This window comes from Aquarana catesbeiana, linkage group LG04 (assembly GCF_042186555.1).
Source record: "Aquarana catesbeiana isolate 2022-GZ linkage group LG04, ASM4218655v1, whole genome shotgun sequence".
Classification (NCBI taxonomy): domain Eukaryota; kingdom Metazoa; phylum Chordata; class Amphibia; order Anura; family Ranidae; genus Aquarana; species Aquarana catesbeiana.
Genome location: NC_133327.1, coordinates 218,011,632 through 218,038,769, shown reverse-complemented (window position 1 = coordinate 218,038,769; position 27,138 = coordinate 218,011,632). Strand labels below are relative to the sequence as shown.

The 27,138-nt window shown below is 39.4% G+C and overlaps 1 protein-coding gene across 4 annotated transcripts in view; it reads left to right on the top strand.

The window, feature by feature from the left end:
* Positions 1-27,138, top strand: part of MECOM (MDS1 and EVI1 complex locus) — a 71,629-nt gene that overhangs the window by 18,370 nt on the left and 26,121 nt on the right. For 2 of the 4 annotated variants that reach the window (XM_073626160.1, XM_073626159.1), the window contains exons 3-7: positions 4,920-5,022; positions 5,769-5,985; positions 9,533-9,680; positions 14,105-14,261; positions 25,524-26,877. In XM_073626160.1, the coding sequence (XP_073482261.1) occupies positions 4,974-5,022; positions 5,769-5,985; positions 9,533-9,680; positions 14,105-14,261; positions 25,524-26,877 (1,925 nt within the window). In that variant the 5' untranslated portion in view covers positions 4,920-4,973. The remainder of the gene's footprint in view (positions 1-4,919; positions 5,023-5,768; positions 5,986-9,532; positions 9,681-14,104; positions 14,262-25,523; positions 26,878-27,138) is intronic. The other 2 variants (XM_073626158.1, XM_073626156.1) reach the window with 1 other exon arrangement.

Sequence of the window (27,138 nt, the reverse complement as noted above, 5' to 3'; positions counted from 1 at the left end):
TTTAATCAGTCACAGAAGAGCTCCTGGAAAGACTTGTGTTGTATATTCGAGAGGTTCTGTTGGTTAGAAAACATCATTTGATTCCAAGTTGTTCTCTGCTGATGGGCAACAACAGTTTTCACAGCCTGTTTAGACCTCTCTCAACATACAAAAACCACTGTACATAATACGGGCAAACTCTTTTGGATCAGTGGCCATCACATCTACTATATGGCCAAAAATATGTGAACACCCTTCCAAATGATTGAGTTTAGGTGTTTCCAGTGAAAGGTACTGTTAATGCTAAATCATACAAAGATATTTTAGATGATTGTGCACTTCCAACCTTGTGGCCGCAGTTTGGGGAAATCCATTTTATGTTCCAACATAATTGTGCCTCTGTGCACAAAGCCAGGTCCATGAAGACCTGGTTTGAAGACTTTGGTGTGGAGGAACTCAAGTGGCCTACAAAGAGCCCTGACCTCAACCCTCAACTCTGCTTAACACCTTTGAGATGAATTTGAATGCTAATTACTAGCAGAATGGTCTCAAATTTCCACAGACACACTCCAAAATCTTATGGAAAGCTCTCCAAGAAGCATGGTGGCTGTTGCAGCTGCAGTAGGGGGTTGGGGAAGCAGCGCCATATTAATGCCCATGGTCTTTGATTGGGATGTCCAGTAAACCCATAAACTGTAAGTGTATGGTTGGGTGTCTACAAAGCTCTTGCTATATAATATGTGTTAGAATAAATTATTCTCTTAGGTTGTATTCCTTTGTAAACAGTATGCTATACGAAATACACAGAACTCATAGCTAGGATGTCTGACTAAATCTGTCTAGAAGATGCCTCAGCTTGATGCTTGTGGACTTGAACAAGACAGACATGAAACAAAATAGAGGTGAACTTTCATCAGTAGAGTTTGCAAAAAAATAATAAAAGTTGTGTGTTACTTGTGAAAATTGTATAATGTAGAACAAATGATGGATCAATAGCTGTTTATTTTTGCATTTATCACCTGGTAACATAGAAGGTGTGCCAGACAGTTTTATGATAATGCTGTATCATTTTTCTGCTGTTGTCTGTTGAAAGGAGCCTATCACCTAGTAAAGAGCACTTGGACGTGAACTGATTCAGTAACTGAATAAAGTAATATGTTTATGCTGATGCTGTCAGGGCTCTGATTAATGCTAGAAAACAGTACAAAAGAAAACCTGTGGCGATGGTTTAATCTAGGATCGAAAATCCTAAAAGAGAGCTGACAGCATAGGCTGGTAAATCATAGCTTTTATTCCAACTCCATAGCTCAGCCTGAATTAGTTCAATGGTATATTCACTTCCATGTAGTGGAACGTTCCTCCCAACTTTGCCCCATACCTACCATCTAAGCAACCTATTGGCATAGCAGGTATTTTTACATGGGGTCATGCCTATGCAAATACTGGCTTTAAGAAAGTCAGTATAAGTATACAGTAGGTGCTGCAGGAATTAGACAGCATGTTGTTAGATCTGTGCTAAATCTTTTTCTGTAAAGTGTTAGCTTTTCCCATAGCTTCACTTTTAATTCAGTGTGAGTGCAGAAATTTCGACTGATTTGAAGGAAACCCTTCAAAAGAAGCATGTGGAGACCATTGTCAGGCTCACCTTCAGAAATGCTAGTCTGGACCTGATTTGCTACACCGTGAAGTGAGTCCTTTGCTGATGCAATGCATTTTGAGAAAGAGAATGCTAAAGGAGAGTATATTATCAGGGGATCCAGAACTAGGACAAGATGGTATCCCCTGTTGACAGGAAGAAAATAGTGTACAGCAGGACCTACTCCCAATAGTACATCTATTTTAAAATGTACGAGTGATTTCCACATTAATTCAATCTAATATAAAACATTATGATCGCAATACTCAGATGTGGCATTTATATCTTGTTTAAAAGAAGTGTAACAGTTTTAAGGTTAAGCTTTTTTTTAGAGGTAATTTTATACATAATCTTCATATACACAACCACACATAGGAAATATGCATTAAAAGTAACCTAAGTTTACAGATTGAGCAAATATCAAATGAGGGCATAATGGTGCTATATAAATCCTGTATTATAATAATAATAATAATAATAATAATGATAATAATGACTGAATAGTTTATGTATATGAACCAATGCGTTTCATTGTGTCTGATCTTAAATGCTTGACTGCAGAAATTCCAGTTGAAAGCAGATTTGTTGCTAGGGACAATGACATTTAAAAAAATGTTTTTAAATGAGCAAGCACCTATTTAGGAATGCCGATTAAAAGGGTAAAACCTATATTCAAATGTATGACCGATCTTTGCATCCCCTGATTATCTACATGCTTATGTGATTTTTATAACTAGTTTTGCTAATTCTGTCAACAGTGCTGTAGAGAGGGAGAATAAAGAAGAACTGATGAAAAATATAGGGATCAGATATAAGCGCTTATTTTCTGTATGAGATTTTTTAGAAATACACACTTGATAGTACATATAAAGCTCCATATGTAAACGTTTTTTTTTTTTTTTCTTCATATGTCTTTATTTTTACCAGTAGCAGGGTAAATCAAAACTACAGAGATCAACATAATAATCATAAAGGGTCGACTTGCTACCCAAAATAGTTACCTATGATAACCACCAAATATTCCAAAACAAATACCAGAAAATCATGAAAAGTAGATCTAAGTATTTAGGCAGCACAAAAAAAGAGACGTGGAAAAGCATGATATAACCATTGTATGTTAAAAATGTAATTGTATTGTATGTTATCTGTCAATAATAAGTGTGATCTTGTTTGATGTGGTAGGCTTTTCTCCCTACAAACCTTTATTCAAATAATTCAGGTACAACTTGAAAAGTCAAAGTTACAAATATCTATTTTACTATATTGAGAAAAATATTGTGATGTATGAAAGTGTATTATGGCATAGCTGGCCTTTAGAGCCATCTACTGGATTTATTTTCAAACTGCAGCTGTGATGTTAACATAAAAATACAAAAATCAAATATGTTAAGTCCTAAAAATGTTTAACGCACTAAAACATATTAGAAAATCATACTGGAAAATCATCACTGGGTAAATTAATGTTAAACATTGTTATTTTATTCTGAAATGTAATACAAATGTATTTCTCCTGTTTGAAATTCTGCCTTTAAATTGTTAGTTAAAGTGAGAAGCCACGTTTAAAAAGTGCAAAGTGACAGCTTAAATTGTAATTTTAGGTGGTGTATAGCAGATTCAATGGCGGGGGGATTTATTAAAACTGGAGCGTGCAAAATCTGGTGCAGCTTTGCATAGAAGCCAATCAGCTTCCAGGTTTCATTGTCAAAGCTTAGTTGAACAAGCTGAAGAAAGAAGCTGATTGGTTACAATGCAGAGCTGCACCGGATTCTGAGTGCATCAGTTTTAGAAAAATTTCCCCCAGTGAGACTTGCTAACTACACCTGGAGCAATGAGGGGTGACCCCACTGTGGGATTGCATATTAGCACTTGCAGAGTGTTTTCTTGGGCATATTTAAAGGCACCTTGCACCAAGAAATATATATAGGCTACCAATGCTACATCATCATGTCAATGTCATATTGATCCTCTGGCTTCAGTACTTTCAAAATGACTGGAAATACTTTAGCAGGTATCTGTTTACCTGCTAAAATATTTGTTTATATCCATTTAGTCTTGGAATTTACACAGCATTGTTAGACAGCTGACTCAGGGTGATGATCCACCTGCTCTTTGCTACAGTTAAGTAAGGCCCCTTTCACACATGCTGTCTTTTTGTACGTTTTTCATCCATCCGTTGACGGATGAAAAATGGACATCAATGCGTCTCTATAGAAAAATTTATGTATATGGTGGTTATCCATTTACATCAGTTTACATCCGCATCCGTCATCCGTTTTTTGAAACTGGTCAAAGCTCTATTTTTCTTCCATTAAAAAAAACGATCGGACGAAAAACGTCTGTAAACTGACAAACGGATGAAAAATAGATGAGCACTGATGAAAAACAGATAAAAAACTGATGAATACTTCATCTGTTTTGATGTGACTGAAATGATGAAATGAACGCATGTGTGAAAGGGGCCTAATACTGCTGGGTCACCTCCTTGTCCCCAGCTTGTGATTGGACAATGAAGAAGCAGCAGACTGATGAACTTTGATCACTCTGCTCTCTCCTTCTGCCAGAATTTGTATTTGGCAGCACATTTTCACTGCAGCTGAACCTAATTAATCCCTTGTACTTTAACCCTCCCCAGTACCAAACATCCTACTTAGTTTAGCTACAATTACACTGGTGGCTGTCACTGCCATGTCTCTGAAAAATGATCTATGGTCTGGGTCACTTTTCAGAGGCATCTGAAGACACATCATCTATTCACTGGCAGGGACATTACTGGCTGCTGAAAGTGACAGGGGGGATAATTTTGCTGTGGCCTCAAATCAAAGCATCACAGTATATGTACACCCCACCTGCTGTCTTTGCAGCTTAAGGAATGGGGGGGGGGGGCAGTTGGGTTTGAGGAGGGAGGGGGGCAGGAAAAACATTGTTTAACCATGTGTTTTTATCACCCCCGACCAAAAGTTTAATTGGGCCCTTTTAGTTCTACTGTAAGGATTCTAGTAGCGTCAAGCGATAAGTTTTAAATACTTAGTTGCGTTTTGCACAAGTTTCATTTTAAAAATACATTTAATGATTATGTAAATAATACATAACTATATTAATGATATTTTATATGCTGCCTGCAGTTTGACTTCAATGTTCACATTTTAAGATTGATTGCTTTTTCACCATAGGTATGTTATAAACAGCCAGGCTGATTCAGGATTGCACCATAATTGATTCATCATCTAAAACCTCTTGCTTTATACAGATTGGTATAGGTGATAATTTTCTGTGCTGGCACTGATTAAACAATCTGTTTTTACAGTTATTCTACAGAGTTGTAACTGACATTGAGCCAGGCGAGGAGCTCTTATTGTTTATGAAGAGTGAAGATTATACTCATGCAACAATGGCTCCTGACATTCATGGTAAGCGCCACTCCATCCTCCATTGTTTAGTGCCCACATGGTGTGACCCGGAGGAAGAAAGTCATCCATTAAGTCAGACACAAAAGATTGAATTTAGTGGCTTAGTACAAAAAGCAATGGTAAACAGTTACCCACAGCAACTAATCACTGATTATCCTTATAAGTCTAATTACATAATACACCAAACATGAACTATAATTGGTTTCTATGGGTTATGGCACACTATAGTTCTCTGCACTTATGTTATCAAAAAAGACCCTAGATGCTTAAAGTGACACTGGTCTAAAAAGAAAACTTCTATTCAAATATGTATTCTTAACTCAAAATGGTACCTTCTGGTGATTTCAGCCTTCTCCAAATCTCAAAATTCCTTTTTTTCTTTTTCTGCTGTGATCTGGCTTCCTGTTAGAGGGTGGTTACCTTTACTCTCCATGGCCCCACTGTATGTAGGGAATATGGACTATGGGATGTGTAGTGTGCATAAAGCAGTGCACTGTTTGTTCCAAAACACAGAAACAATTTCATGAAAACATAGATTACAGGACCATTAAGTAATGGATGTATATGGATTATATTTGGAGAACAGGAATATCATCCATTTCACTTTGATTTGTCATTTTATTAATGTATTGTGCGTTTGTTATAAGGAAAGTTCTTTTGAACCTTTTTTGGGCTGCTATGGGCTCTACATCTAAAACTGTAAGATTTCTGTGACTGTAGCAGTGATGATTTACTTTGTCATACAGAGGAGTATCAGTACCGTTGTGAAGAGTGTGATCAGCTGTTTGAGTCCATTGCTGAGCTGAACGACCACCAGAAGTTTCCCTGTAATACGTCTCACTCTGCATTTTCTCTGGTGGAGGATAATTTTCAGCAAAATCTAAATGAAGACAATGACCTCATTGAGATCCAGCACTCCCATGAGTGTAAAGAATGTGATCAAGTCTTTCCAGATATGCAAAGGTCAGATATAATTTTATATACTTATTATGAAATCGTCTTTTCCTTAAGCTGGGTTAACCTGAAAGAGAATAAATGATAATATATTCATTAAAAGGAGGTGAGGAAAGGTATGACCCTTTGTCAAGTTTTTATTTGTTCTTTGTTTCGACATTGGGAGAGCCCCCCTCTATTTCCTGCTGACCATTGTTGCTAAGAAAGAGGAAGTAAGGGGAAAAGCAAACTTTTAGAGTTGTCCCCAGTACAAGAGTTAGTCACACGGGCATTCTGATCAGGTCTGCCTATCAGCTTTTCAGGTGGACCTGATTGGAAGGTCAATTCCCCTTTATGGACAGGCGGGTCTAAATGGACTTGTGTCTGTTTATACCTGCTTATCTCTGGGTCCAATTGGGTCTGGAAGACTGAAATCTCAACCATTTTGGATCAACAGTAGCTGGGTGAACAACAGACAGCAGAGTTAATTTTCTCCTGCTTTGTCTATATTCCCTTTGCACACATTCTTGGATCACTTGGCTCATCTGTAGCTGGTGCTGTAGCGACTACCAGCTGGACATTGGATATCACAGATCAATGCACATACTTCTCAGCACACCATGAATCTTCAAATGCAATCCAAAGCTTTTATTGCAGAGAGATCACATCACAAAAGAACAAGTGCAATGTTTGGGAGCCGCGCAGGACCCCTTCGTCAGGCATGTGATGAAAAGCATTCATTTTCACCTGGCCGCCCATCAGAGTTGGCAACTTTTAGTAAATTTACGAACAGTTTTTAAGATACTTAATTTTTGCATCTCTCCATGAATGTCCGTTATGGACATGCAGTCTGTGGTAATGGACATTCACTCACAGATACAAAAATTATGGAGTTTACAAACTGTTCGTAAATTTACTGAAAGTTGGCAAACCCTGCCGCCCACAAAGCAGAGCAGTTTATGCAGAGCAGACACGGATGTGTCATCCATCCCGCTCTGCTATGATCAGTGGGCATCACACAGATGCCCTGCTGATCAGAACTGAGTCTGTCCCATGTGAAAGGGGCCTTAAAGCGGAACTAAATCTAACTTGTATAAAACTACAAGCGGCAGCTCTTTATTGCAGAAGATACATACGTCTTCTAATGAATGTACGCTGAGCTGCGCATGTGCACACTCTGGCTGTGTGGGATGATGCCATCCTCCTTTGGGCAATCAAGAGGCCTGGAAGTAGCCTGTGAAAAGATGACAGCGGCTGGCGATTTAACTGTGGTATCACTGGAAGGTGGAGGTGAGAACTTTTGGAAGTTTAGTTCCACTTTAAGTGGTAATTTTCCAAGAAGTAATACTCCATATTTCCATCGCACACGTTCCTGGAGAAAGCTCTAGAGTTTGGGGTGCTGTATCAACCACCAGCTGGAGACTGGATCAGAGAGACACAATGACAATATTTGCCAGCACACCATGGATCATCAAGTTGAGTCCAAATGTTTTTTATTTAAGCATGATCACATCACAATAAAGACAGAGCAATGTTTCAGAGTCATGTAGGACCCCTTTATCAGGCATGTGATGACGAAGGGGTCCTGCATGACTCCGAAACTTAGTACTGTCTTTATTGTGATGTGATCATGCTTCAATAAAAACTGTTTGGATTCAACTTGATGATCTGTGGTGAGCTGGCAAATATTGTCATTGTAATTTTCCAACAAGGAAACCTGTTATGGGGACAACTGTACAAGAGGGGAATTCTCCTTACTTTGATAAGTTTTTTCTAACTACCTGTTGCTGCTTTGGGACAGGAAGAGAATGGAAATTTCCCCAGTGGTACACAGACAGCAAAAAACAAACTGTCAGGGTTTAACTATTCCATAATTTATCCAAAACTTGAAAAAAAAAGGTTTGGGATATATATACAATTTAAATTCCAAATAGTGGTTGACAGAAGAATTTCCAGTAAACTGGATTGTATTGGGAAATTAACTGATCCATTCTGGCATACCATTAAAGTAGAACTTCACCCAAAATATTTTTTTTGTTTTGTTTTGAACAGAATGGATAAGGCAGGGAGGTGTATCCAGCACTGAAATTGAAGGGCGATCTAGCTGTGTTCTAGCACCTGAAGTGAGACAAAATCTCACCAATGAGACACAGTAATAAAAACCTGACAGAAGTTGTAATACTTATCCAATTTATCCAAACCTAGAAACAGATATCTTTGCTGTCATTCTTTATGGAATTTGACCAATGTATCATATTGCCATTGTGAGGGGCAGCTTCATACCACAGAATAATATGAATGTAGTTCTGTGGTTCTTTTTTCTGTCCACTTTTTTTAGATCATCTCTTAAGGCAATTTTAAGTCCTTTGTTGTGTATAAGGCTGGGTTCACACTGTTGCCGGATGCGGCTCGCAGCAGGGGTCTGGTGCGTCCCTGTTCTCCATTTCAGGGACGAATCAGAGCCAAATTTTTGACTGAATTCAGCCCTGAAATGGGGCAAAAGATGCATAGGACTCCTGTGCAATCAGCTTTGCGGCCGCTACGAAGATATGTGAACCGGCTCCAAAGAGAGCCGGTTACAATCTCCTGTCATGCGAATTGGATGTGGGCAAACCTGCTTCCAATTCACACTAGTGTGAACCCAGCCTTAATTGGAGAAAACGTTTCCCAAAATCATACGTCATATGAATGTATAGGACACATAAAAGCAATATTAAATCACAATATGCTTTTGAATAAAATAATACCTCTTTCTTGCCATGTTCTGAGCTCCATCAGGAGCTTGCAGACTAGTCTCAGGCTATGCACACTTTTAGAAACTACAGAGTTTCTGCTCTTTCAATTAGGCAGACCTTATCAGTAAGACAAGGGAATCAGCAGCAAAGCCTGCTTATATAATACATTTGAATGGCTGTCTCATGTACAGGTATAGTGAAAACATAGCCACAATTTATAACAGTGGTCTCCAAACTGCATCCCGGGGGCAAGATGCAGCCCTTTGTTTGCCTTCATTCGGGCCTGGGGGCACTATTCCAATGACACAAACACTGGGGCATAATTCCCGTTGCTGACACCAACAATGGGGCTCTATTCCTCCCACTGACACCATCAAAAGGGCACAATTCTTCCCACTGACACCAATAATGGAGCAGAATTCCTTCCACTGACACCAACGATGGGGCACAATTCCTTCCATTGACACCATTGATGGGGCAGAATTCCTTCCTGTCGTTCACGGCTATTAGGGCGCTGACCCCTATGAGCCATATCTGCTCCAGCATGAGATTATATACTGAATACGAGCATTCCATCATAAAAATCCATTTATTGCTTTATTCCATATTTCATACATACAGTACATACTGTGTACACCCAAAAGACCACGCTCTCCAGACATGTTTCATCCCCAATGGGCCTGCTTACAGGATACAGAACAGGTACCTATTTATTAAAGAATGCCTGATCATTTTACTTCATCATAACTCACTCATAGAACCAAACTTGCTCACATGTTCATACAGTCTTAGCAATAAAGTTGTTCGGTTTCATATATCATGCCTTTATTTTTTGTCCCTAGCCTGGACAAGCACTTACTGTCCCACACAGAGGAAAGGGAGTATAAATGTGACCAGTGCCCCAAAGCCTTTAACTGGAAGTCTAACTTGATACGCCATCAAATGTCACATGATACTGGAAAGCACTATGAATGTGAGAACTGCTCCAAGGTAATGTGAATTTGTGTTTGGTCATTTCATTGTATGAGCCAAGCTGGCTGCATAGTTTTCTGAATAACTTCCAAATTATTTTAAACCCCCCTCCAGACCATAGAACATGGATATGTCCATTTGCATCCGATAATTGAAAGACTATACAAGTAAGCTCTGTAAAGGGCTAAATGCATCAGAAGGAGGAGTTAGGCAATATGTGAGTAGGCATTCTGATCAATAAAGTTGTACATCAGAGTGCGCTATGTGGCCTCTTTTTTCATAACACATGATATGCTGGCTTGTATGAGCCTGGAAATGTGTGGGTCTCAAGCTGAGCATTGTTATTTTGTTGCAAATTTGTGTCTACTTCTAAATGTTGAACCATAGGCCTACTGGTACATTACAGAGTGCACATTCATTACATTTCCATGTGATTATATTAGTATTATAAGAAACATAAATAACCACCAACTGCATTGGTTTGTTATTCAGAATTCTGCAGTTAAAATACAGTTGCGCTAAAAAATGGTGGTGAATGTACAAATGCATATATAATTAAATATATTAAATAAATATATGGTGACAAACAATAACAAATTGCAGTATATGAAGCTTATGATAATGTCCACAATATATAGCATAAAGGGGCAAATAAACTCCTGATGTGTGATAAGTTCCAAGGTAAGAAATGATAAATATTAAGGAACTCCAAGGGGCTTGTGTGGTGGATGAATCTCAAAGGCAGAGCGGTAATCTGTGTGTGCAGACCCTTACCAGACAAGGTGGCCCCTCTCCAGCGCAGGGTCGTGTAGACAGAGAGATTTCCCTCTGTAAGGAGCTGTGGATGTATGGATATTCACTGTCTCCAACGTCCGGTTCTCTCAGATGGAAGTGGATGTCAGGCAGGAGACGGAAAAATACCCGATATGCCGCTTCTCTGGCTCTGAAAAAAGATCCACTCGGGCTCCGAGCCCCGAGTGGATAAGCAAGAGAGAGGGGGACGCCAATCGTGTAGTAGAAAAGCGTGTTTGTTAGGTAAAACGTGCGGATGCCCGCAAATGACAATACAGGACAAACAGTAAAAAAATGGCTAAGCAAATAAAAACAAGACACCCACGTGCCGGGGTCACATGTGGCGTTATGGCGTCAGCACAGCGCACCGCCCTACATGTTTCGCAATACCTTGCGTCTTCCTGGGGCACGGGCAGTGTAACCACGCCTCGTTCTGCATCAGGCGCCATCTTGGACATGGAAAAGAGTGGAATACAAAGGGGAGCCTGGCCTCATTCTGAGTCAGGCACCGTATTGGCCACACAAAGCAAAATAGGAAGCAGAGAGGAGCCTGACCTCGACCAAGCCTCTCCTTGACTCAAATGTCATATTGGTCACAGGCAGTAAATAGGTGGAACGCAGAAGGAGAAAAACGGACCTCAATCTAATGCTAGCATTCTTCACATGGAGTGCATCCTGGTAACCATGGTTACTAGCCCGAAAGGAATAATTTAAAATAAAACAATCAAAAAGGCTTGCAATAGAAAAACGTGTTAAGCTCCATAACTTATATAGAGTGTTGTGGTAGCAATTGAATAAAAATGAAAAAATAATAAAAAATATATAGAAAAAAATAAATAAAAATAATAAAATTTAGAAAAAATCCAATTTGAAGGATTATCTTGAAAGAATTATAATAAAAACTTTATAAAATGAGGAAGAGGGACCAAAATAATTTATTTATTCAAAACCAGGATATGATCGAGGTGAGGATCCCCACATTACGTAAATATAAACAGCATAAGTTTCAAAAAAGATAGTAAAAATGTGTAAACTGGAATCTGGGCAGGATCAAGAATTATCAATAAAGGCGTTAATTTCTATATCGACATTTAATCCCAGAGGTCCGAGACATTTAATTTTATAAATCCAATTCATTTCTAATTTGGAAATGGCCCTTCTTTTAGAGTCCCCTCTCCAAGATAATTTTAATCTATCTATGCCAACCATAGGTGTACCCTGAGGGTTTTGTTGATGAACATCTAGGTAGTGTTTGGTGAGTGGGTGACCCTTAAACTCTCTCCTGATATTACCCAGATGTTCGTTCAATCTGACCTGCAGAGGGCGTTTTTATATATATTTTTTTTATTATTTTTTCATTTTTATTCAATTGCTACCACAACACTCTATATAAGTTATGGAGCTTAACACGTTTTTCTATTGCAAGCCTTTTTGATTGTTTTATTTTAAATTATTCCTTTCGGGCTAGTAACCATGGATACCAGGACGCACTCCATGTGAAGAATGCTAGCATTAGATTGAGGTCCGTTTTTCTCCTTCCGCATTCCACCTATTTACTGCCTGTGACCAATATGACATTTGAGTCAAGGCGAGGCTTGGTCGAGGTCAGGCTCCTCTCTGCTTCCTATTTTGCTTTGTGTGGCCAATACGGTGCCTGACTCAGAACGAGGCCAGGCTCCCCTTTGCGTTCCACTCTTTTCCATGTCCAAGATGGCGCCTGATTCAGAAAGAGGCGTGGTTACGTTTGGATGTTATTTTAGTGATGGCTCAGCACACCGCCCGTGCCCCAGGAAGACGCAAGGTATTGCGAAACATGTAGGGCAGTGCGCTGTGCTGACGCCATCACGCCACATGTGACCCCGGCACGGGGGTGTTTTGTTTTTATTTGTTTAGCCAGCTTTTTACTATTTGTCCTGTATTGTCATTTGTGGGCATCCGCACGTTTTACCTAATAAACACGCTTTTCTACTACACAATTTGCGTCCCCCTCTCTCTTGCTTATCCACTCGGGGCTCGGAGCCCGTGTGGGTCTTTTTTCAGAGCCAGAGAAGCGGCATATCCGGTATTTTTCTGTCCCCTGTCTGACATCCACTTCCATCTGAGAGAACCGGACGTTGGAGACAGCGAATATCCATACATCCACAGCTCCTTACAGAGGGTAATCTGTCTGCCTACATGACCCTGCGCTGGAGGGGGTCCACCTTATCTGGTAAGGGTCTGCACACACAGATTACCGCTCTGCCTTTGAGATTCATTCATCCACCACACAAGCCCCTGGGAGTTCCTTAATATTTATCATTTCTTACCTTGGAACTTATCACACATCAGGAGTTTATTTGCCCCTTTATGCTATATATTGTGGACATTATCATAAGCTTCATTCACTGCAATTTGTTATTGTTTGTCACCATATATTTATTTAATATATTTAATTATATATGCATTTGTACATTCACCACCATTTTTTAGCGCAACTTTATGTATTTTGATTGTATCCATACCGTAGAGATATTACTTGGTTTCTAGCTGCTGCTTTATATATAATATCTAGCGCTGTATTTTTTTCTTTATTTGAGATTAGTTATTAGAGCTGAACTCCAGGATTATTAATATTATTATAAAATAGGATTTATATAGTGACAACAATTTTTTTAGTACTTTACAAAAAAAAGGGACAGTATAGCTACAATACAATTCAATACAAAAGGGTTAAGAGGGCCTTGCCTGTGAGAACTTACAAACTAAAAGGAAGGGGCAAGTGGCTTACTGTAAAAGGTAATAGCTGAGAGTGATGAGCTGATAGAGAAAGGTTTTTAGGTATAGGAGAGATAGGCTTCTCTGAAGAGATAAGAGGAGGGTGGAATTCCCAGAGGTTTTGGAGAAGTCCTGGAGGGAACCATAAGAGGAGGTGATGAATGACCTAGATAGCACAAGATTTTGGGAGGAGAGAAGAGGACAATTTGAGTGATAATTGGAAATGAGATTGTAATGTAGCAGAAGGCAGAGTTGCAGTTGGCTTTGTATGTTGTTAGCATTTTGAATTTTATTTGTTGGACAGATGGAAGCCATGGAATTGCATGGCAAAGAGTGGCGGTGGCTATTAACCCATCTGTAAAGAAGATAAGTCTTGCAGCATCATTCATGATAGACTGAGATAAGCAAAATATTGTCTGAATAAAAGAGCCATGTGTGTTCTTATTTGAATCTTGATGTGCTTTGGGTATTTTCTTCTAGATTTGTGCGGTAATCCAGTATGAAATGTTGCCTCTGTGCAGGAGCTTCCTATAATAAAGTCTAGTCACTGCTGCCCTCTCTTCTTATGAAGGGAGACTGGTCTTGTATCCTCCCCTTCCTGTAGATTTCTACAGGCAGCCTGTAATGGGTGGGGCCTGCTGGGTCCCTCCCACAGCTCTGCTTTCTGTACAAGTTATGTGAAGCACAGTGATGATGTCACTGCTACTTTTGCAATGTGATAACTGATTTTGGGAAGGCATTTGATGCATGCAAAGTATATTTATATTTTGTGGCAATATCTAAATGAAAGTTTTTGTGTTTACAGTTCTGCTTTAAAATAAATTACTATTGTAAAGATGAGACATCGTTATTCTTTTTTTTACAGAAGACCTGACTAATGTGTACTCATTTCCTAGCAGGTTTTCACGGATCCCAGCAACCTCCAAAGGCACATACGGTCCCAGCATGTTGGTGCTCGGGCTCATGCCTGTTCAGAGTGTGGTAAAACGTTTGCAACTTCATCAGGTCTTAAGCAACACAAGCACATCCACAGTAGTGTAAAGCCCTTTGTATGTAAGTAACATTTTTTTTTATTGTTGTTTCCTTTAAACTTTGTTGTTGTTTTTATTTTTGCTACAAGACATTAACAAATAGGAAGCAAAGGATGGGAACATCCTGTAGGAACAGCCCTCAGTACCAGAACAGAAGCCTGTTCATTGTATACCTGAGATAGTCATTGTGCTGATAGTAAAGAACAGCCAATACAGTGAAGAATAGAATAACACATTCAAACAGCTGACAGAAATTAACTTAATTTAGAAGTCTTTTTTTAAATTAACCAGTTTGCCGCTATGCAAAGAATGCTAGCCATAGCCAGGCCAATTATTTGTGAGCTTTCAGGATTTGATTTATTGGAATTGAACAAATGACCTGTAAGTGAATTAACAATAGCATATTATGCTATCATTTTGTATCAAATTATTGAAGGTATTTAGTAATAGTTTTAAATCATTTGTGTTTTCAGCACTAGAATATTCCTTTTAGACTGCCTATTGGTTTCTGTACACTTAATCATCAATCAATGATATGCACTGATAATAAATTAAAATGACCTCTGCAAACAATTATTTTCCAGCATACTGGTAAAGAATTCTGCAGACATTCACTATTTTTTTCAAACTGTCATTTTGCTATGTAAAAAGCTTTAACTGTCATCCTTGGTCAATGGGTTGTTATTGAAACTTATCAAAAACGATTTCCTGTACTGTATTGACTCTTATAGCCTGTACACATACACTGAGATATTAGAGGAGCGCACAAGAATAACAAAGGACTTGTAATAATTTGGAAATGTAAAAATAAGAAATATTGTTCTATTTGAATTAATTGTTAATATAACTGTTTTACTCAGACTTTGTTGGACAGATATTTGAAATCTGCTGGTTGTATGGTGAGCTAGTAAAGGGATCCATTTAACCCCTACCTAATTCTCTAAGTGAGTGCAGTGCAGGCTCCAGACTAGACTCCTCCCACAGAAGTCAGAAGAGTGGGTTAAAATATGAATCTAGCTTTTATTGAATTGTACAGTGTGCATGGAATTGTAGGGTAGGATTCCCCAACAACTGGGATTAAATATAGATAACAAGAAGGTACCACAGTCCAGAGGAGCAGCTGTAGTGAGACGATAAGTCCATAAAGCTAATGCATTTCTTTAGTGCAGCAAATCTATGATTCATGACTATCCACTCAATGTAGATAGCCCTGATTCATTACAAATTTGGGTTTAGATATGCTGGTTTACTCAGCTCTATCTAACAATTCAATGTATAGCATTATTCAGTTAAACTATTCAAAGCACTAAGCAGCCTTGTGTGTGTGGCCAGGCTTTGCTTTAATGATACCCCCCCAGAGGAGCCGCTGAATTGTTTTGTGATTTCTCCACATACCTGAAGATGACACACCTCGTTCACCCAGCACTTACCAATGCACCTTAGGGTATTTTAAAGACTTTATTAGGCCAAGCATAGCCTAAAAGAAGAGAGGATTAGCAAGTGCAGTACAGTGGAACCTTAGACTGTGAGTAACGCGGTTAACAAGCGTTTTGCAATACGAACACTGTATTTTTAAAAATCGTAACTCAGTTTGCGAGTGTTGTCTCGCAAAACGAGCATGATTCAGGCCAAAGCATGTGCAGTACTGAGGTGGGGGGGCGCCGGAGCTGAGCGGCACAGATCGCAGCGGATCAGCGCCGTTCGGAAATACACGGAAAGCCCCGGACAGCTCGGCTGACCTTGGCAAACCTCGGGAACGGAGTCTTTCTGAGGTTTGCCGAGGTCAGCCGAGGTGTCCTCGGGCCTTTCCGGCCGTTTACGAGGCTCTCTGGTGCCCCCCCACCTCTGGCCGCATGCGGTATTGCATGCCATTGAATTCATTTCGCACAAATTATTTTCGTTTCCATTGATTTCAATGGGGAAACTTGCTTTGATATGCGAGTACTTTGGATTACGAGCATTCTCCTGGAACGGATTATGCTCGTAATCCGAGGTTCCACTGTATTCTGAATTACAGCAATTAACAGAACCAAACTGCATCTAGCAACAGTATATAAAGATAGTCCAAACTTGCTATAACAGTCCCCATTTTGTCACACTGGCCACTGAATGTTGATAAAAATGTTGGCCGGCAAAGTTGGGGCCCTTGAAGAAAGCACAACAGTTCCCAGCAGACCACAGATTAACTTGTATGATGTTAGTCTCTTACCAGTGTCAGGGCACCCTCTTCTGGGTCTTCAGACACGTGCTTTGATTTACCAAAAGTCCAGTTCAAGTCAGACAGAAATAGAAGTTGCTGATGATCTTTCTCTTTCAGTCTTTCTGAGACATTCCCTCTTTTCCTTCCTTACAAGTTGTGGGAGTACTCTCCAGTACAGTTTTTGTATTCAAAGGGGCACTGGATTTGGAGTCCTCTCACCACAGTGGGCACTCTCTGAACTCCAGGCATATCTAAGCAGATTTGCAAAAGGGTTTTCTCTTGCAAGCTAGCACCCAGCAGTAGTAGCCAATGGTCCTCTCTTGATGGTCGGGGGTCTGCTGATGGTCACAGCAAAACACTGATCCCAGTGCAGACTCTCAGAATCCAGGTCCCCTCACATGTAGCACTGCACATAGTATGATGGCAGCAGCAGTCTCTGACCAGCCCTCTTCTACTGGGCAGCACAACATCAGATAGCTACAGCAAACTCTAGTCGTACACCACTGTTCCCCTTTCACTGCAACCGTGTGGTGCCCTCTCACAGCTGCTCAGCCACGGAAATGGTGTGCAGCAGCACATTGTCCCAAAATCAGCTTCCTCTCTGCATTCTGCAGGCTGGTGGCACAACAAAGCTCCCTTTTCCCAAAAGTCCAGTTCAATTTCTCCTTGCTCTGTTACATCGGACAACCACCTTCTTCCAGACCCAACTAAGATGGCTGCCTCCTGCACTGGAGACACTCCATAGATGAGCATTGCAAAGTGGTCTTCTTAAAGATGACTGCTGCACTTCTGGACTAATTAATATTCAGTTTAACCCTGTCCACACTACAGAAGGATAATGCAGGAACAAAAGAGGAAGAAGTTCCACAGCAGCTATGAGCTACAGCCCAAGTTACACCATCACAGACATCTGGTTTATTCCATATTTGTGCTTATTGCTGTTAGCAGAGACATGTAGCATTGCCACCATAGAATGGAGGCACAGGATTGAAGGTTACTTACACATTTCTGCTGTAGCAAAGGAAGCAGTGTTAGCAACTGTTATCAAGTTCATGGCCAAGGTGTTTATGACAGCAAGGTACCCAGCACTGAGCCAAATTTATGAAATCTTGTCTCTTGTTTTTCACCTCTGACATGAAAAATGAACAAAGCATATCCTTCTATAGTGTGTACATATCTCAATCCAAAGCACTGAGAGTGATTTCTGTCTGCAGTCTGGTTGCTGTGCTGTCAACATGAGTCACTTTGACTGGCCTTGTCGACTCCAAGAAATTGAGGGAGCAAGGGAGGGGAGCTTCAGTACACAGCCTGTGATTGACAGCCTCAGATGTGAATGGTTCCCTATGAGATTATGTAGAAGGGTGTGGGTGTCCCTTCCTTCCACTCAGGTCTCAGATTACACTCAGCACTCCTCACTGGGCTGTGCAGTATGTGACATCAGATCCCTGTCCCCTGCCTCTGGAAGTTCAGAAAAGCTGTGTACATTCTGGAAATGGCTGCAGATAAACAGGTACAAATTGTGAAGGAGACTTTGTTTCATCTCTTGTATCACCTGAGGCTAGTCACTTCACTGGGTACGTGTAAGGGTTAACAGCCACCTTACTTCTCCTTTAAGTCTTTCAACACCATGTCTAAAATGATTGAAGACTGCAACATTGATGGTTATTATAATCACCATTCCCCTGTAGAGGTTCCTTGAATGACTCCATGCCCAAGAAGTGGCCTCAAGATATACTGGATGAGTCTTGCATGCTGTATACTTAATAAAGCACTCTTGTGCTTCAAATCGTTCACATTACATGTTCTGGGATGTTCCAAACATCCCAGTAATTCCATCCTTTCTTCCTGTGATTACATAATTTAGAATGTTTCAAAGTTGTGCAGTGAAAGTGTTTTACATGCTAAGGTGCTATCTGTATCCATCCAAGGGCCACACACAGTGTACAGCACACCAGTCTGTTTATGGCAACTGTCTCTTATTACACTATTCTGTTCAAACATGAGCAAAGGCTCACCGAAACAAAGGTAATTACTCACTGCCTTTGCAAACTGTTCAGGTCCTCCAAATAGAAACCACATGCTATAATTGGTCTGGAATATTCAGCAGACTGCTTAATGTGTTTAATAAGCAGAAAATATGCAATTTTGACTGCTATCTTATTCCAGTCTTCCCCATAAATGACAAATTGAGCACGCTAGATGTTGATAGGATAATGCTCACGGGGGCATTGGATTTGTCTAAGTTGTAGTGGTTGTTGCAAAGTGATGAAAGATAGTAAAGGATGTGATCATGTACGTTCTTCCATGTGAACATCAGTACTGGAGGTGGCGGGACAGAAGAAGAGTGTCTATTGTTGGTTAAGTGTACTGTATGGAAACTATTAGCCCATCTGGTTTACTTAAAGCCAAATAATATGTACAGGGTGATTTCACAGAGACTTGTTCTGTTTTCCAAAATTGCTCAAAGGCCACATTAATGCAGAATCCCTTCTTGTGCGATGTGTGAGGCCAATCACCACAGATGAATATAATACATTGCCTGTCCCTTCACTCTCTGTGGATTTAATCTTCTTAATTAGTATAATAGCATTTTTACTGTTCCGTCATTAGCAAGTAACCATTAAGGCTTTTTCTTGTATTGTCTCATTAGTCAATGAACAAAATAGACTTCTAAGAAGAGATCATTTTAAAATGAAGGTCGGTCCAATAAATGCCTTTCCAGCATTTCCCCCCTATAATAGGACTGAATATGAGTATAAATGTAAAATACTCTCCATGTGAAAAGAAAAGTATGGTTTAACCCATTTATGCCTAAAGGTTGACATTTTTAAAAATGTGTGCATACAATTCATATGTTACCTAGAGCAGGAGAATATAAATATCTCCCACATCACTACTATTCCAATATTGGAACAAGAGGCATTAATGGGTTAATCCCTAACATCAGGAACACTATTTACTCTGTGGTGAACTAGGATGATCCCAAATTCTATTAATTCAGCCAGTCAGCCAGTTCTTAAAGTGTTACTAAACCCAGGACCCTGCATTCACTATATCTGGTCCCCCACAGTACACAGAACATGGAAATGCAATTATTTTAGTAAATATAAACTGCTAAATACCTTTTCACATCAACAGTATATAGAAGTCTTGCGACTTCTATGAGTGCCTGGTTAAAGCTTGTAGAAGGAGTTGTCAAGATTAGGAAACAGGCAGCGCCTGTTTCTTAATCTTGTCTCCACAGAGCTAATTCTTCTCTGCTAGCTGGCTGCTTGTCTACACCTGTAACAAATACATGGACTTATTGAAGCCTGGACTGCCAATTTTCTATCAATATTCCCCCCATAACTGCTGATGTGGTGTATGCACCTCCCCCATTGTACTCTGACACTTGCCTGCATCACTCCCCTTAGTGCCCACCCAATCCCCTCTTATCAGGAGAAGTTTTCATACTGCACTGAGCTGTCCTATCAGGATGCAGGACCCCTGACCCTCTGGCTGGACAGTGCTAATTGGTCCTGTGCTGATCACATGCACTCTCCCAAGAAAAAAAAAAACTCTCTAGCAATACACACCAAACTGAGCATGTGCAGCCTGACTCCATTTACTCTGTATTATCCAGACATGTTTTGGAGACAGTGCAAGAAGGGGAGGATCTGTGCATACAAGATTAAATAGCCTTTTTTACATAATGCAGAGGATTAACCCCTAAGGTTCCACAGTGAATATAACAAGCATGCTTTACTGCATATACAGACTGATTTTACTGTTGTGGGTTTAGTAACACTTTAAAAGCAGAGATGAGCACAAATGACAATTGCTCATTTATTTATGATTTCAAGAATTTACAAACAGATTTTGAATAAATTTGAAGTGCAGATGCTTCTGTAATTCTTTGTATTCTTATTGTGATGCTCTATTTATAATATGAGGTGATGCCAGGGTAAATATTTGAAAGATGACAGCAAGTGTTCTGGATTGTCAAGGACAAGGGTTTTCCAAGTGCTGGAAGGTTAGCCCTGGTGTGAGTGGAAGTCAGGGACGTGATTACAGTTCATGGGAACCAGCAATGCAGGATGAGATACATTCAATTTGGTTTCCTTCACATGCTTAAAATAGAGCTATTGTCAGTTTGGGCAGCCTGTCTCTAACCCTGCAAAAGGACTCTTACAAATGGCTCGGAATGCTCTCTGTTTATAGTTCTGTGTCTTTGATGTGTGAATGATGAGAACATTGTGATCTGTAATACATCCTCTGCAGGTACTAGCAATCCTCCCTGTAAATGACACCCACCACTGTAGTTGATTGCTGGGAATAGTCACAATTAAACTATACTGTTAGAAGTGCTTAGTGGTCATTTTTAAACATATTTCTTTAAATATGGCTACCTCAAGATAGCTCACGAAAAATATAAATATTGAAATACAGTAAGAAAGAGTACACAATGCAATACATTACAATGTGCTATAGTGAGATTTACAAGAAGAGTGAAAACTGTATGCACAGTATATACGCATTACACTGTAAGGGAAACTAACTTTTCTACATAACAACCAATCAGTATACTTTTCAGTACTTTTCATTTGTAATATGAAATAGTAAATCATTTGAAAATGTATTTACTATGGAAAGCAAGAAAATGTTCCTTTAGATCTCATTTATAGATGAAAAGGTATTGCCAAAGTAATGCAAGAGGCCTCTTTGTGATATTATAGTGCACTATAAGAGTAAAGCCTAGTACACATGGGCCGGATATCAGGTGGTATCGGCCGTTTCAATACCTGGCTGACATTTGACCCGCGTGTACGGCAGCCAGCCCAACGGAAGCCGGGCGTATGCCTGACTTCTGTTGAAGGGGCATGACCAAAAAAGTTCTGCCAATCGGCATCCATTGGCTGGGAGCACTGACCAGTGTGTTCTGGCGGAGGGGACGCCCCCCCTGTCAGAACACAAAAGCACAGCAGGGGAGTTTGCTGTATTAACATCACATAGTTAGTACAGCTGCACCTCCCAAACTGTCAGTTTTTTTATTCAGCCCGCTGAGTTGACTGAAAAAAATGTAGTAGTGTGTACAAGGCTTTAGGCAAGCCATACATTATGCAATTTTCTTTCCTTCAGTCACAGCTTGAAGGAAAGAAAATTGCATGAATCCCTCCCACTGCACTATTGTATTCTGACAGCTGGTGGTTTCCCAGTCATCAGAATTCAATGATCAATGCTGGTAGCTATAGCTGTCGGCAGTCATCTAATGGAAAAAAAAAACCACAACAGACTGGTTGTACTGAAGTCGATCAATATATATTGACTTCAGTACAACCAGCCTGCCTATAGATGGATTGAACTGGCTAAATATTGTTCTATCTGTGGCCAACTTTAATGTTAGCCAGGTGTTATTTGACCTAAAATATTGGCACCCCTGCACTTCTGTCAGATAATGGACCACTTTGCCCAGAAAATTGTTGCAATTACAAATGTTTAGGCATTCTCATGCTTTTTTTTCTTTTGTTTGTATTGGTATGACACAAAAAAGTGGAGAAATAAAAAGCCAAATCTGATACATTCCACGCAAAACTCAAAAAACGTACTGGACAAAATTATTGGCACCCTCAATTTAATATTTGGTAGCACACCCCTTGGAAGAAATAAATCGCCATCAATGAGTTTCTTACACGTCTCTACTGGAATTTTTGACTACTCTTCTTTCGCCAACTGCTCCAGGTCTCTCAGATTGGAAGGGATCTTCTTCCCAACTGCTGTTTTGAGATCTATCCACAGGTGTTCTATGGGATTTAGATCTAGACTCAAAGTCTACATCTAGATCAGTTCAGTACTCTCCAGCGCTTTGTCTTAAAGCATTTCTGGGTGCTTTTTGACATGTGCTTTGGGTCATTGTCCTGCTGAAAGATCCATGACCTCTGATGGAGACCCAACTTTCTGACACTGGGCCCTACAGTGCACCCCAGAATTCTTTGGTAGTCATCAGATTTCAAAATGCTATGCACACAGTCAATACATTCAGTGCCAGAAACAGCAAAGCAAACCCAAAACATCAGTGAACCTTCACCATGTTTGACTGTAGGGACTGTATTCTTTTCTTTAAAGGCCTCATTTCTTTTTCTGAAAACAGTAGAATGATGGGCTTTACCAAAAAGCTGTAATTTTGTTTCGTCTGTCCACAGCACAGTCTCCCAAAAGGATTCTGGCTTCCACAGGTAAGTTTTGGCTCTTTGATCAATTTTTCTCTTGCATCCACATCCAGGGAGATTAACTACAGTGCCATGGGCTGTAAACTTCTTGATCTAGATCTCTGGAGATGGACTTGTAACCTTGAGCTTGTCCATGCTTTTCCACCATTTTTGCTCTCAAATCTTCAGACAAATCTTTGCTGCTCTTTTCCCTTCTCCGTGTTCTGTGTGGCACACAGATACACAAAACAGAAAGGTTGAGTCAATTTTTCAGCATTTTAACTGGTTGCCGGTGTGATTTCTATGTTGTCAGCACCTGTTAATTGATATAGGTCAGTTTAATTACAAGTTACAGGAGCACCACAAACTTGGAATGCAATTATTTCTTACAATTTTGAGAAGGTGCCAATAATTGTGTCCAGTCCATTTTTGGAGTTTTGCGTAGAATGTATCAGATTTGGCTTTTTGTTTCTTCACTTTTTTGTGTCTTACCAATACAAACAAAAGGAATAAACATGAGAATGCCTAAACATTTGTATTGCAAAAATTTTCTGGGTGAAGAGGTGCATTATCTGACAGAAACGCAGTAGTGCCAATATTTTTGGTCATGACTGTATGTATATGATGTTGCTGTCACTCTGTAATACTCATATTTTATCTGTGTTTCCTGCTAGTATAATGGAATGCTCTTTTTGCTTTTGATGCAGGAGGGTTGATTTTCTAAAAGAATAGCAAATGTTCATCTTTGTAAATAACATTAATCTGTGTTCACTTCAATCAATTAATCATATACTCTAAAAAAAAAATCTTATTTTTTTTGTTTTTTTGTATTCCTCTGACACATTATTGGGTATTCAAAGTGAACACAGGATCACCCTATGTACTATCATTCTCTTTGTGATCATGTGCTATAAAAATCTTGTTTTTTCATTTCCCTTAGGTTTGATTGGGTATTTAAAAAAAACAAGATCACCTTATTTACTATAATTCTCCTTTCAAATGAACAAACACATCTTTATAAATGAACATCCTCTGTTCATTTGGTGAATCAACCCTTATGCTGTCCAGTTTGCTAGTTACACTGTTTGACAACCTGTTGCCTTATAGATGGTATTATTATATATCTTACCACATGGCTGTTCCCAGTAATTTTTTTGCCATGATACTCAGTTTCTAGTGGCTGAACGATGGGTTCTCTTGGATGGATCGGTGTATTAGAAAAGTAGAGATTATTCACTTTCAAAATGAATTTTCACTTTATAGCATACAATATTCAGAAATGCTATTCAAAGTGCACAAAGTATCACAATATTTATTAAGCTAAGTAGAACTACACCTTTAGTAAATCAAAAGCTTGGAATCTCAGATATTTAGACTAAGGGCTTGCATACAAATTTTTTTTATCAGCATGTTCTAACAATCAATTAAACTATGTGGTGAAAACTGGAAAATAAAAAATAATTCTGGGACACCAAGATCAGGCACAAAAATAAAATGCCCATGCCCAAAATTGTATCCATTGCTCTTAGTTATTTGTAGAGATAAGCTTGTTCCAAGTGATGTTTATAGGTAATAAAAAAAAATATTTTTTTTTTTTTTACAGCAAGTGTTTTGTTTGTGTCATTGAGAGGTTGCACCAGTAACGTCCCATTCTTTCCATTTTTATTTTTTTAATCTTTTTTTTGTTGCTAATTATCAGGAATGTGGTGCAGTAAATCTCAATCACCACACTTGCTTTTAGCCTTGCTCCAAGTATGTAGGTTCAGGTAATAGGTGCTAAACAGTACATATGCTGGTAAAGATTCTAAATATTCACTAAGTATGTTAGATCACCTCTTTGCAAACAACCAAAATGTGTCTATGGGTTCACCAAACAGACCTGTCAGTTTTTGAAATATAATATTTATCAATCAGTTTAATACTAGTTATGATTATTTTCTAATACATTATCTGCTAGCAACTTTCAAAGTTACTTCTTTACATAAAAAGCAGTTAACCTGGCTGCTGGCACAGAGTCTGGCCTATGATATTCATGTAAGATCTAGGCTCCTTAACTCCTCCTAGCAAAGACACCTAAAACGGACCCTGTACTATTGTGTCAATTTCAGAAAAGCTCTGCTAATTATCTCTGTTCTGCATCTTTCTTTCTTGTCAGCTTCCTCCTCTTTCATTGCTAAAAATGTTATGCTTCCTCTCATCCTTTCCACTATGCCATGCTGACATCAGTTTTAGTCATTAGTTCTTTTTTGGCTGAAGGAGAGATACATATCAAATGAGAAAGGTATTTTAAGATGTACACCATACAGCCAAGAGTCAGTTCAAAGATTTCCATGGTAACTATAATAAGTGATGTTTTTGGCAAATAAAGTACACAATACATGACCTGTATTAAGCGGATTGATGGAAAAGATATTTCAAAAGTGACAGGTTCTCTTTAAAAAATATTTTACACAAGAGCAAAGACTTGTACAACCCAAAATATATATGGAAAGCTTCTAAAATGTATACTTTACACATACATAAGAGGAGTAGATCTAGCGTTACATGTTGGAAGACAACTAATTTCTGACTCTGGAAAGGTAACGGTTAGCACCACCAGGATCTGTAATGCATGGTGTCTGGAAAATATTTAGCACTAACTTTCTTGTGCTGCAGGGGCATCAGTGAACAGATGTTTATAATAACTGTATACCTGTTTACTATCTGGTGGAGGTAAAAATACAAAGTCCAGCTTTTATGAAGCCAAGTGTAAGTGCAGGATCAGCAGCTGATGGTCTTCAGTACTAAAACTGTGGAGTCTGTTCATTTTTAAGTAGCACAGGGCGAGTCTTAGGCAGGCGTCTAGTAAGAAAAGTGCATAACAGTTAAGTTGTTGCTTTTTTTTTTTTTTCTTGAACAGGTGAAGTGTGCCATAAGTCTTACACTCAGTTTTCGAATCTTTGCCGACACAAACGTATGCATGCGGACTGCAGGACTCAAATCAAATGCAAAGACTGTGGACAAATGTTCAGCACGACGTCATCACTTAATAAGCACAGACGATTTTGTGAAGGGAAGAATCACTTTGCGGCTGGAGGGTTATTTGGTCAAGGCATTTCACTTCCAGGGGCTTCATCTTTGGACAAAGCTTCTATGATCAATATGAACCATGCAAACGCAGGGCTTGCTGATTACTTTGGTGCTAGCCGGCATACTGCTGGTCTTACATTTCCAACAGCTCCTGGATTCTCTTTTGGTTTCCCTGGTCTTTTCCCCTCAGGTCTATATCATAGGCCCCCTCTAATACCTGCCAGCTCCCCAGTTAAAGGACTTCCCAGTATTGACCAGGTAAACAAGAGTCCCCATATGAACAGACCTCAGGTCTTACCAGCAACACAGGACATTTTGAAAGCACTGAGTAAGCACTCATCTCTGTGTGATTCAAAATCCACAGAATACTTAGGAGACAATAATGCTGACCAAAGGCCGCATGACAAAACCAGCGACCAATCAGAGAGCAGTGACCTTGATGATGTCAGCACTCCAAGCGGCAGTGACTTAGAGACCACTTCTGGCTCTGATCTTGAAAGCGATGTTGAAAGCGATAAGGAAAAAATCAAAGAAAATGGCAAAATATATAAAGAGAAAATGAGCCCACTGCAGAATCTTGCTGCATTAAACAGCAAGAGAGAATACAACAGCCATTCTGTTTTCTCACCATGTTTGGAGGAACAGACTGCTGTGTCTGGAGCTGTGAATGACTCCATAAAAGCTATCGCCTCTATTGCTGAAAAGTATTTTGGATCAACAGGACTTGTAGGCTTACCAGACAAAAAGGGTGGATCTTTACCTTACCCATCTATGTTTCCCCTTCCTTTTTTTCCAGCATTTTCCCAATCAGTATACCCATTTCCAGAGAGAGATGTAAGACCTACACCTCTTAAAGTGGAACCAGAATCCCCAAAAGAAATAAAGAAAGTTCAAAAGGGTAATGCAGAGTCCCCTTTTGATCTTACCGTGAAGCGTAAAGAGGAAAAGGCAGTACCAAATGTACCCTCAAAGCCACTAACCCCGGTTTCTTCTAGTCCTGACCAGCCTTTGGACTTGAGTATGGGGAGTAGAAGTCGAGCTGGGCCAACAAAACAAGCAGAGCCATCCAGAAAGAACCATATATTTGGAGACAAAAAAGAATGTGATGTAGATCAATCAAAACATTCTGATCACTGTTTGCAACATGCCAGACCTGCACCTTTCTTCATGGATCCTATCTACAGGTAGATTTTAAAAATCTCTATATATAAAACAGCCTGTTTTATCTAAGACGTTCCCTTGTTTGTTAACATTAAGGAGCAATACATTTACATTTCAGTAGTACATATGATAATGAAAATTAGTTTATAAGAATTGGAGTACCAATGACCTATGTCTCATAAAAAATGCATATACCGCATGAGCTATAAAATGGTGTAACGTGTTTGAACCATATCAATGATTTTATATTTCTTACATGGTATGTGAAAAGAATACATAAAACC